This window comes from Pelophylax lessonae (genome assembly GCF_965119305.1).
Source record: "Pelophylax lessonae genome assembly, chromosome: 3".
NCBI lineage: Eukaryota > Metazoa > Chordata > Amphibia > Anura > Ranidae > Pelophylax > Pelophylax lessonae.
Genome location: NC_138770.1, coordinates 10995164 through 11007803, shown reverse-complemented (window position 1 = coordinate 11007803; position 12640 = coordinate 10995164). Strand labels below are relative to the sequence as shown.

At 44.7% G+C, this 12640-nt stretch overlaps 3 protein-coding genes across 3 annotated transcripts in view; 2 read left to right on the top strand and 1 right to left on the bottom strand.

Moving 5' to 3' along the window:
• The window catches only part of LOC309550692 (uncharacterized protein), a 388598-nt gene that overhangs the window by 12736 nt on the left and 363222 nt on the right, over positions 1–12640 (top strand). The gene's annotated exons all lie outside the window — the stretch shown is intronic.
• The window catches only part of LOC309550706 (uncharacterized protein), a 1733163-nt gene that overhangs the window by 1438109 nt on the left and 282414 nt on the right, over positions 1–12640 (bottom strand). The gene's annotated exons all lie outside the window — the stretch shown is intronic.
• The window catches only part of LOC309548711 (uncharacterized protein), a gene marked incomplete at both ends in the record, with an annotated part of 11999 nt that continues 6839 nt past the window's right edge, over positions 7481–12640 (top strand). Inside the window, one exon of the mRNA XM_082248667.1 lies at positions 7481–7523. Within this exon, the coding sequence (XP_082104793.1) occupies positions 7481–7523 (43 nt within the window). The remainder of the gene's footprint in view (positions 7524–12640) is intronic.

Here is a 12640-nt window from a genome sequence, read left to right as displayed (position 1 = left end):
GGGCAACAGACAAACAATCATGACAATCCATGGTCTATAATGGAACTGTATGTGGACCTAACGGGAAATGTTTTATTCTTTTTGTGTTCTACTTATAAATATGTATATAGATCTAACCTGCTGGATGGAAAAAGATCCCTGTAACATGCATTAACCCACAGCAGCCAATCAGGATTTATCTTTCACTGTTGAACCTTTTTTATTGGTTGCTTCATGTTGTTGCTCCTTTTAGATTTATTGAAGTAGCCGGCTTTTTATTGGTCCAACCAATGTATGATTATTAATACATTTGACACATTTGTTAATTCTATTATAAAAGATTTAAGCTTTATTTTATTCATATCATTACTGTGTGGTAATCGCTTATTCTGATCTTGTCCAATAAAAACTCTTCGTACAATATTCTGTGCCGTTTCTTCTTTTTTACCAATGATTAGATGATCGGTGATTGGAATGTGATCGGTTCATAGAGAGTCATCCATTGGGGTTTTATTAGTGAGATGGAGAGTGGAGAAGGCACCACATTGACAGCCATTGGAGGCCCTTTCTAAAACCCTAAACTTTTTGGCAACCTGTCTATGACATTAGTCTTCCAAACTCTATCTCACTGAGCTAAGGCCAGAAGAGTTCCAGGAGTTCTTCTCTGTCCACAGTTCCCAAACCAAAAGGAGACATCCACCACATCTTCAATCTTAAGGCCCTAAATGTCCTCAGCTGGGCACAGGAGTTCTGCATGTAATCCACCAGGTCATAGCCTCTCTCTTTATCAGGGAGACTTTTTGTTTTGACCACCCCATGTACTGTACGTCAGCTGCATTTTCGGGTCTGGGGCATGCACACGTGCCACCAGCGCCCAGCGGGAGCCAATCAGCGGGTCTGGCAGACATGATGTCCGTCGCCACCCGGCAGTCGTTCCCGAGAGAGCCAGAACAGTGGTCTGCCAATGTAAACAAGGGAGATCACCGTTCTGTGTTCCCCCTTAAAAATAATATTTTGCCGTGTGCGACTAAAGTGTTCAGGTTTGGCTTGAAGAAAAGGTGACGACCCGAGCTTCCTGTATGATTCTGCTAAGCAGGAACACAGATCTCTGCCTTCCCACAGTTAAAGCACCTCCCCCACAGTAAGTAAGCACTCCCTAGGAACACATTTAACCCTTTGATTGCCCCTGATGTTTTTCCCTTCCCTGCCAGTGTCATTAGTACAGTGACAGTGCATATTTTTTTTAGCACTGATCACTGTATTGGTGTCACTGGTCCCCAACAAAAGTATCAGTTAGCTGTCCGATTTGTCCACCGCAATGTCACAGTCCCGCTATAAGTCGCTGATCGCCGCCAGTACTAGAAAAAATTAAAGAAATTCTATAAAAATATCCCACCGTTTGCAGACACAATAACTTTTGTGCAAACCAATCAATAAACACTTATTGGGATTTTTTATTTACCAAAATTATTTAGTAAAATACATATTGGCCTAAATTGATGAAGAAATTCGATTTTTTACATTTTTTTTTTTTATTGAATGTTTTATGGCAGAAAGTAAAAAATATTGTTTTTGAGTCTTACATGGCACTTCATTGACAGCGGATGGACAAGAAGGCATTTGGTGTTGAATACAAAAGTGATGCAAGGGTCCCACACTGGGGAGTACATTAAAGAATAGTTTCTAGGCATGCTAGAAGAATGGGGAATCAGCAAAGACCGAGTGATGCTTGTGCTGCGAGACAGTGGAGCGAACATGGCTAAAGGTATGAGACTTGCTGAAGTGTCAGACCTCAGTTGCATGGCACACACACCCTCCAACTGGTGGTAAATGATGGTCTGTTGAACCAGAAAGCTTTGCTGGACATATTACCATGCTGAAGAAGTGTGCAGGCCATTTCCACCATTCTGTTCTTGCCAAGCAGCGACTGAGGTGCATTCAGGAAGACCTTGGCCTACCCAAAAACAACCTGATACAGGCTGTTCCAACATTATGGAACTCAACACTACCCTTGTTACAAAGGATGCTGGAGCAGAAGCGAGCTCTCACCATATATTCTGGTGAATATGGACTTCGAGGACATTCTTGCCCTACTGCAGATCAATGGGACATAGTAGCCAACATTATAGAGACGCTCGTACCCATTGAGGAAGTGACACTGGAGGTGAGTCATTACGACTCATCTGTTTCCTCTGTGATCCCATGTGTGAGAGTCCTGAAGATGCTTCTTCAACAGAAGGAAGGACCCAACACACGTGGCATCAAAGCATGTAGGCAGGCCATGAGGGACAGCCTCACCAAAAGGTTTGAGAAGCATGAGGAGAATAAAAATGTTGTGCTTGCATGTCTTTTAGATCCTCGATACAAGAACCATCCTTTCTCTTCTGATGATGTATTGGCCAAGGCAAAGCAATGGCTGACAGAAGATATTCAACAGAAGGTGCAGGAGGTTCCTCCTGACGAAAAGAAAAGTCAAGAAGAGAAGGTTTCTAATGTGGAAGAGCAGGATGCAGGAGAAAAATGTCCAAAAAGACAACGGACAGAAGAGAAAATTCATCGTGGTCAAATAGATGCAATGTTCAGCGTTTTATTGGGGCCTCATGCAGAGGATTTATCAGAATCAGCAATAATGAGCCTGGATGATGAACGTCATCTCTATTTGAAGGAACCAGTAATTGACAGAAGAAGTGATCCTCTTCAGTGGTGGAAAGAAAATGAGGCACGCTACAAAAGACTTGCTTCCCATGCTAGAAGATACCTTTCTTCTCCTCCTTCCTCAGTACCAAGTGAGCGTGTTTTTAGTGAAGTGGCAGCAATTTATGAAAAGAAAAGAAGCCGTTTAACTGGTGAACATGCTGAAATGTTCTGCTTTCTGCACTATAATATTGTTCTACTTAACTGGGAGTATTGAAGTGTAGTAGTAGTGTCTGTCCACCAGTCCACTGAGTCCACTCCAATCCACTGTCTAGCTTTTGTCTAGCTTTTATTCTAGCAGTTTTGCACTGACTGCACTGTGCTGCAGTCAGTGCAAAAGTGATAGAAAAAAATCTAGACAGTGGATTGGAGTCAGTGGAATACTGCTGCAGTACTGCGCCACTCACTGCTGCAATAATTTTAAATCACTACTGCAGTCACTGTGAGTGAGTGCCCTACTGCAGCAGTATTCCACTGACTCCAATCCACTGTGTAGCTGTTGCCTTGCTTTTTTTCTAGCAGTTTCACACTGACTGCAGTAGTTGCAGTGAATGCCCTACTGCAGCAGTATTCCACTGACTCCAGTCCAATCCACTGTCTTGCTTTTTTTCTAGCAGTTTTGCACTGACTGCATTGCAGTAGTGATTTGAAATCATTTCAGTGAGTGAGTCCACTACTGCAGCAGTTTATTATGCATTAATGCACAATCAGAATAATGTGAAACTAAATGTCCCTGCAAGTGAAGTTTTCCTATCTGTTTTCATGCAGTTAAGTTGTGGCGAAGGAGCCCTTAATGTTAAAAATGTAAATAAATAAAGTTTTACATTTTCAGTAACAGATTTGTGTTGAAACTTGTGTTTTTTTTGCAAAATTTTAAATGTACAAAAATATTGGCCAATATCGGCCAATACCGATATGCGATTGCCAAAATATCGTTATCGGCAACCGTTTGATCACTACTATGCACCCTGCAACCATGGGTTCAAATCCCCAGTAATATCACATACTGAAATTTTGAATCAGCTGTGAATGCTGTCACTTGGTGAACGCTTGAACGCCTCCGCTTCACAGGCATGTCCAATCATCTCAGCTGCATGTACTTATCACTGATTCTACCACCATTTAACAATCTGTAGACATAAAAAACATTGCCTTCTTCCCATACTGCATCCTGGTGCCACCTCTTTCCCAGGCAGGCAAGTGACGCACACATAACCCAGGCCATCCACATGATGGAAGAAGGTGGCCTGGTCTGATGGATCACATTTTCTTTTATATTGCTCTCTGGTCCAGTTCTGATGCTCACATGCCCATTGTAGACACTTTTGTCTGTGGAGATGGGTCAGCATGAGCACCTTGACTGGTCTGCGGCTTCACAGGCACATACACAGCAAACTGTGATACCCATTTTATTGCTTTTAACATATCAACTTCAGGGACAACATGTTTACTTGCTGCCTAATAAATCCCACCAAATTGTCAGATGCCACTGTAACAAGATAACCAATGGTATTCATTGAACCTCTCAGTGGTTATAAATGTATGGCTGATCGGTGTAAATTGGCCGCCCTATGCGCATAGTGCAACAACGTGCTACGAAGTGAAAATGGGGACTTGATAACCAGAGAGGATAGTCTAAGTAGGATCTGGGTGAAAAGATCCTCAACACTAGGACTAAATTCTCAATTGTAAAAGAAAAAGGAAAAGATAGGAAGCAAAAAATCAGATAGGTATAGAGAGAGAGGGGGGAGAGGGAAAGAAAAAAAGAAAAGGAAAAAAGAAAAACAAAAACGAACGAAGAGAAAGAAAGTAGAGTAAGAGAGTGAAAGAAAGGGGGAAAAAAAAGGAAAACAAGAAAACGAGAAAAAAGGGGGGAATAAAGTAAAAAGGAAAAAAAGGAGAGAAATACAGAATGTGAGGATGGCTAGAAAAAAAGGGGGAAAATGGAGGGCTGGTGGGATTTTGACGGTACTATATATCTAGAAAGTAGATGACATATTTATAAAAAATACATGTTTATTATTCAACAAAATTTAAAAACACACAAAAAAACATACAATAATACATACAATGGGAATGTAAAAACATTATTGTATCCAAATTTGACATACACGTAAAGGAGCAGGCAATAGATATAAACACATGAGACGATAGCCGGTGGTCAAATGAGCACCTGGCATCTACCCAACATGTTTCGCGGACAAGTGGGTCCGCTTCTTCAGGGGTTTAATACCAAATAGTGGTCTTTTTGCCTTGTCAAATCCTGTGTAATAGAAGATATATATTAGAATACAACATATGAATGAATTGATGCGTCTCAAAGCCACTGCATATGCATGCACACCAGGGTCCCATGTCTATCTCACCCCATGCAGATGCGGGTCACCACCCAGTGAACGCCTCACCAACGGATGTGGAGGGGGTATTGGCATGCAAAAGTTTGTGAAGTAAAAAGTTTTTTGAAGAAAGAGATTTTTATATATCAAAGGAAAAAAGGCAGGGGAGAACCTTCTTGCTATAAGCATAAATACCTGTATGTAGACAATAATGGATATAGTTGTCTCAAATGCTTAACAGAGTAGTGTATGTCACTCTCTGTAGAAATCAGAAAAGATTTTTTTTCTAAATTAGTGTTCTTGGATAGCAGACAGACCTTTAAGGTTAGAGGTAGAGGTGGAGCAAAGTGAGAATTCAACTTACCAAGCCTAAGACAGTGTATCATCTGTCAGGCCAAACTGAAAGGACACTTGTAACCTGAGATGCTGTTTTGGAGTGCCGGGAGTCTTAATTCTGATTACAACAGTATGATACTGAGGTAACTTGCTCAGCCAGCATGGAGAGAAAGAGGGGGGTGGTGGGGGGGAGGGGGTAAAAAAGGAAAAAAGGAAGGGGAGGAAAGGACTGGAAAAGGAAAACAAAAGAGGGGAAAAAATGTCTCCATGGCGTCACCAGCAGCGTGTAGTCTGGATGGATATACAGAGAAAGCAACATCAGGGACAGATTCATAAATAAAATCCGTATTGGAGTCAAACATAATGGCTCAGCACTCCTTACCTCTAGGTCATCTGTCTGCATAAACAGCGGCATCTGAAATGATGATGCCAGTGTACTGGTTTTTAAGCCAACCCTCAACTCGGCGCAGTGACACACCTCCGGGCGGAAGTGACGTCAGTACGTCGAGTCAGGTCCCTAACGGCGTAGTCCAGGTGATGGAGCATGCGCCGTGCTGTGCACCAAAGTGCCGCGATAGCGGCAATGCACAGCCACCAGACCGGATATGAAGGGAATCAAGCCCCACAGTCTCGGCCGGCCCAGAGACCACACATCCGTTGGGGGTGCTGGGTCATGGCGACCCCTGCAGGGGGAGAAGGAGATAGCATGGGATTGCACGTATGCAGTGGCTAGAAAGCAACCTTAAAGACACATTTGTGTCAATATTCCAGCAATTGTATAATTAATGAAACAATAAACAATACATAAATTATATAGAACACCCTATTGAAGTGTTTACATATACAATGCATACTAACAGCCATGTGGGCAAGAATTGTCCATCTATGGCTGCTAGAAAAAATATATTAACAACATTTGAATAATTATCTGTGTAAAAAAGAGACACACAGAAAGCATAATTGACACATAGAAAATTAATGTCACTGGTATGGAATAAACAACTATTAGTTAGCATTCATGGGAAACCACAAAAGAATGAATTAGAAAGAGTGAGACAAAAGTAAAACACACTACCAAGGTCAATGGACTTGGCCTTCACCTCTCATAACTAAACCCATAGGAACGCAGGCCATAAAGAGGCCTGCTATTCCATCTTTCCGCACAATGTGGGAAACAGCACGGTCATTGGCAATTTAGGACGTATCCGGGAAGCAAAGCTCCGTTAAATGTTTTTGACAAGGCAGCATATATGTAACTAGAATGATGGGTCCAAAGGATTGGACCGTGGAGACCATCGGTCACATATAGGAAATGTATTGCAAGGTCTCAACTAAGATATGTGGTGACAGGATCAAAAAGAAGAACAATCAGTGATATATACAAAGTATATTGGTTATAAACTATAGATGATTAAATTATCCCAAAAAGGGTTTATAAGTCACCATTTCGTTGATTCCTGGGGGTCTGGTGGCATCTAGTGCTTCGATCCAATAGGACTCCTTTTGGAGTATGCGTCTGTCCCAATTTCCGCCTCGGGGGTCTGGGGGAACGACCTCCAGGACGAAAAAGGATACAACTGAATTGTTAAACTTATGATGGAGATTTATGTGTCGACTGACACTTGTCTGATACATGCCTCCCTCAGAATGGTATAAGTGGTCCCCTATCCTTTGTCCCAGTGTGCGTATTGTTTTACCGATGTAGTACGAGCCACACTGGCAGGTCATTAAGTAGACCACTCCTTGTGTACTACAATCAGCGTAATGTTTGGATTTTAGCCAGCGGCCGTTGGGTAAGCGAATGCCCTTGCCAGTGTGGATCCAGGGGCACCTGTTGCATGAGCCACAGGGGTATGTGCCCTTTTTAGTGTAATGATGGGGAGCCTCAGTGATGTAATGGCTTTTTGTGAGGCTATCCCTAAGTGAGACAGCCCTCCTAAAAACCAAATTTGGTTTGGGTCCCAAGTATTTATTAAGGGTATAGTCCTGTGTCAGAATAGGCCAATGTTTAAGGAGCACATTACGAAGTATCCCTTCATGCGCCGAGAACCTCGTAATGAACCTATGATGGGGACTTAAAATATCTGAGGAATGCCCTGTAAAAAGAAAAAAATACACATTTATGTGTCTTACAAATGTGCTCTGCCAGCATCTGGCCTCTGAAGCTGGAGGTGTGTGGTAAACATGAATGGGGGGGGGGGGGGGTCACACGTCCAGCTCCCCTCTGATCACAGAACTCCATGGCATTCCACCGGCTACACAAGGCCAAGCCACCCCACATGTGCGTCCTTACAGCCCTGATTCTGTGCTGAGCGCACACTCGCTGTGTTCTCCCAGTACCCTGACTGAGCTGTCACTGACAGCTCCTAATCTCTCTTTGTGATCGGGAGCCACAGGGATGAACTTCCAATTGTGTGACCACTGTGACAGCTAATCACAGCAATTGTGTAATCGGGAAGCCACCTCCCAATGCTGACACCCACTTAAAGGGCCGCCAGGAGGTTAACAAAATGCAGCCAAATTCAGCCTGTAAAGAAAATCATTATTACTTACCTCGGGGGGGGGGGGGGGGGGGCACCACTGAACTCCGCTGTCTGCAAAAGATAAGCTTGCTGAAGACGCTTCCACATCCGGCATACTTCCAGGAACCCCGCAGCACTGTTCCACCCCTTCCATTGGCCCCTATGTCACCAAATCCGGCATACTTCCAGGAACCCCGCGGCACTGTGCCACTCCTTCCATTGGCCCCTATGTCACCAAATCCCGCATACTTCCAGATACCCCGCGGCACTGTGTCACCCCTTCCATTGGCCCCTATGTCACCAAATCCCGCATACTTCCAGATACCCCGCGGCACTGTGCCACTCCTTCCATTGGCCCCTATGTCACCAAATCCGGCATACTTCCAGGTACCCCACGGCACTGTGTGACCCCTTCCATTGGCCCCTATGTCACTACTGTGACTTTTAATGGTGCAGGAGCCAATAGACAACAGGAACAGCAGGGGGCGCACTCCTGGAAGTGTGCTGGATGCTAAATAAAGACAAAGGAGCTCGGTAGCATGGAGTGGGAAGTATTTTATTTTTTTTAGGCTTGCCTTCTTTTTAGTGAGTCACTGCAAAGTGGACCCAGAATCAGAATTTATTTTTTCATGTTAGGTGCATGTATGTCCTTGTGACATTTCTAAGTATTTATAACCTCTAAAGATATCACAGTACTCCTCCTGACATTGTATTCATTGGGTGGATGGAGCCATCTCTGTTCATATAGCATTCAGGGTCAGCAATTACTTCCTGGACTGAAACTCCAGCTCAGAGGTGACACAATTGTATGCTTACAACATTGGCCACACGGTGGCAGTGTTTTCCGAAAAATACAGCCGAGCTGCAGTTATAAAATTGGCCACACGGTGGAAGTGTTTCCCGGCAATACAGCCGAGCTGCAGATACAAAATTGGCCACACGGTGGCAGTGTTTCCCAGCAATACAGCCGAGCTGCAGTTACCACCGTGTGGCCAATTTTATAACTGCAGCTCGGCTGTATTGCTGGGAAACACTGCTATCGTGTGGCCAATTTTGTAACTGCAACCGCCTATATTCCTGGGAAACACTGCCACCGTGTGGTCAACTTTGTAACAGCAGCTCGGCTGTATTACCGGGAAACACTGCCACCGTGTGGCTAATTCTATAACTGTAGCTCGGCTGTACTGCTGGGAAACACTGCCACCGTGTGGCCAATTTTGTAACTGCAGCTCGGTTGTATTGTCTGGAAACACCGCCACCGTGTGGTCAATTCTATAACTGCAGCTCGGCTGTATTGCCAGGAAACACTGCCACCGTGTGGCCAATTTTGTAACTGCAGCTCGTCTATATTGCCAGGAAACACTGCCACTGTGTGGCTAATTTTGTAACTGCAACCGCCTATATTCCTGGGAAACACTGCCACCGTGTGGTCAATTTTGTAACTGCAGCTCGTCTGTATTGCTGGGAAACACTGCCACCATGTGGCCAATTTTGTAACTGCAACCGCCCATATTCCTGGGAAACACTGCCACCGTGTGGCTAATTTTGTAACTGCAGCTCATCTGTATTGCTGTGAAACACTGCCACCGTGTGGCCAATTTTGTAACTGCAGCTCGTCTGTATTGCCGTGAAACACTGTCACCGTGTGGCCAATTATGTAACTGCAGCTCGGCTGTATTTCTGGGAAACACTGCCACCGTGTGGCCAATTTTGTAACTGCAGCTCGGCAATTGCCATGAAACACTGCCACCGTGTGGCCAATTTTGTAACTGCAACCGCCTATATTCCTGGGAAACACTGCCACCGTGTGGTCAATTTTGTAATTGCAGCTCGGCTGTATTGCCGGGAAACACTGCCACCGTGTGGTCAATTTTGTAATTGCAGCTCGGCTGTATTACAAGTGTACTGCCGATTATTTCAACTTGCCGAATAATTCAACCTCAGACGTCACTTCCGCCGCGAGTACGAGCGGCTAGGAGATTTCCAATGGAACTTGCAATACAATGCCTGGCCGTGGGAGTCGATGCCCGTGCACAGCGGCGAAAACTGTGCACGAGAGTTGAATTTCTCGGCAAGAACTTTAAACTCAACTGCGCATGCGCCCGACAATTGGAGCCGCTGTACAGTATATAGTTGGAGTTTTCGGCAAGCTGTTTTCCCAGACTTTTGGAGCTTATATATAAATATATAAAGGATTTACAAAAAAAAATCTGCAGCATGGTTAACACTACTATATATATATATGTGTGCGAATATATACATGTGTATATATATATGTGTGTGTGCGCGCCCGACATTTGGAGCCACTGTACATAGTTGGAGTTTTCGGCAAGATGTTGCGCCCGACATTTTGAGCTTATATATATATATATACAGTATATATGTATGTATGTATGTATATATATATATATATATATATATATATATATATGTGTGTATATATAGCTTTTTTTTTTATTTGATCCTCCCGTTTATTTATTTTTATATCTATCTATAAAAATGGACGGATAAAAGAAAAAACCTACATAAATAAATACCAGTTTCTGACACTTTGATAATATATATATATATATATATATATATATATATATATATATATATATATATATATATATATAAATCCTCACATTTATATATTTTATATATACATATATATATATTTGATCAGAAGAACAGCCCTCTTTTGATATAGCTGGATGAGAGGAGTGACAGCCCTTTCATGATGTGCCGGCATGATGGGGGACACAGGTGGCATAACAACGGGGGACACAGGCTGCAGGACGATGGGGGACAAAGGCTATGAGATGACGGGGGACAAAGGCTACGAGATGGGGACACAGTCTGCATGGTGGCGGGGGACACAAGCTGCAGGACGACAGGGGACACAGGCTGCAGGATGACGGGGGACACAGTCTACGAGATGGGGACACAGTCTGCATGATGGCGGGGGACACAGGCGGAGTCAGGGGTGTACCAATGGAGGGGTGGGGCACAGTGGCGGCTGGTGCTCAAAATTTTTGGGGGGGCGCAAACAGAAAAATGTAATAGGCATTGCTTTGCGGCAAAAAAACGCTGTAAAAAATTGCGTTACTTTGAGGTCGCAAAAGTGTGAAAGGGGCCTTCAGTAATTAAGGTATAGTGTGCCCCCTTTCAATGCAGAGAGACCAGCGTGCCCCCTTTCAATGCAGAGTGACCAGCGTGCGCCCTTTCAATGCACAGTGAGCAGCGTGCCCCCTTTCAATGCAGTGACCAGTGTACATGCCCCCTTCAATGCAGAGATCAGCGTACATGCCCCCAATGGAGAGACCAGCATACATGCCCCCTTCAATGCAGTGACCAGCATACCATTCCCCCAATGCAGAGATCAGCGTACATGCCCCCAATGCAGTGACCAGCATACATGCCCCCAATGCAGAGATCAGCGTGCGTGCCCACTTCAATGCAATGAACATTGTGCGGTGCCCCCATCAATGCAGAGTTCAGCGTGCGTAACCTCCCCCCCGCCCCCCCCCCCAAAAGAGCAGTGCACTTACCTGGAGCACGGCGGCGACGGCTTCTCTTGTCTTCAGTCCCGGACTCCTGGCGGGCGGCTTCTTCTCACTCCGGCTGCATGTCTTCTCTGGTCCTCCCGCTCCCGCCTCCTCCTCGGCCAATGGCATGGGGTTTGCCGTGCGGCCAATCAGGAAGCTGGTATTAGACCGGCTTCCTGATTAGCCAGGAGGAGGATCGGTGTGACAATAGCAAATTTTCATTTGCTATTGTCACACAATGGGCGGGCTCTGGGCGCACTGCTCTGCGCCCCGGGACCACCCTTTGCATCACCCTATTAGAGCCTCTGGCTCTAATCAGGTGATTTAAAAAAAAAAACCCAATAAGCTCCATGCGTCCGGCGCCCTGCATGCAGATTAAGGGGCCGGATGCATGGATGGGGGGGTGGCGCCCCTGCGCCCTGTATACACCAGCCGCCACTGGTGGGGCAGGGTGGGTGCTTGCCGAGATCTCCAACCCACGTCACCTCTGGTCGGAGATATCGGCAAGTTGCCTGTACTGTGCATGTGCGCCAACAAATGCCGTGCACAGAGAAGTCCTATGCAGTGCACAAAAGAGTTGGAGTTCTCGGCAGGACAATGTATGCTACTGCGGAAGTGTCCGCGGTTGGACTTTTCAGCAGGACAATCTATGCTACTGTGCAGGCGCCCGCGGCTCCTGAAGCAAAAATTAAACACAACAGTTTGGAGAGCGGGATGTGAGCATCCGCAGTCCCTATTTTATTTTATTGTCTAATAAAAACCCGTGCACAGTACTATCCCCCAGAGTACTATTACAAATGTGACCATCCACAGTCCACATTTTATTGGCGAATAAAAACCTGTACACAGTGCCATCCCCCACATTACTAGTATAAATGTGAGCGTACCTATGTGCTGTTTGAATGGGCAGAGTCGCAGGCAGGAGTTAGCTGAGCTATGCCTGAAAGGGAATGCTGGGATTTATAGTTCCTCTCCATACAAGAAATACAAAGCTGGTTCCAGATGCAGTTTGACCTCTCAGAGATATGCAGCATTGAGTGCTTTGGATCTGTAATAATATAGGTTGAAATCGCACAGGTGTGATTGGGCCCCTAGAAAATTAAGCTTTTTTTGCTATTTATTGTTGTGCTTTACTTTACATTTACACGCATTGCTTTTGTTTTTGCACAAAAACCCAATAAAGAGTTCAAACATAAAAATGGCATCAGTGTGAGCTGATATTATTACAGATCCAAAGCACACA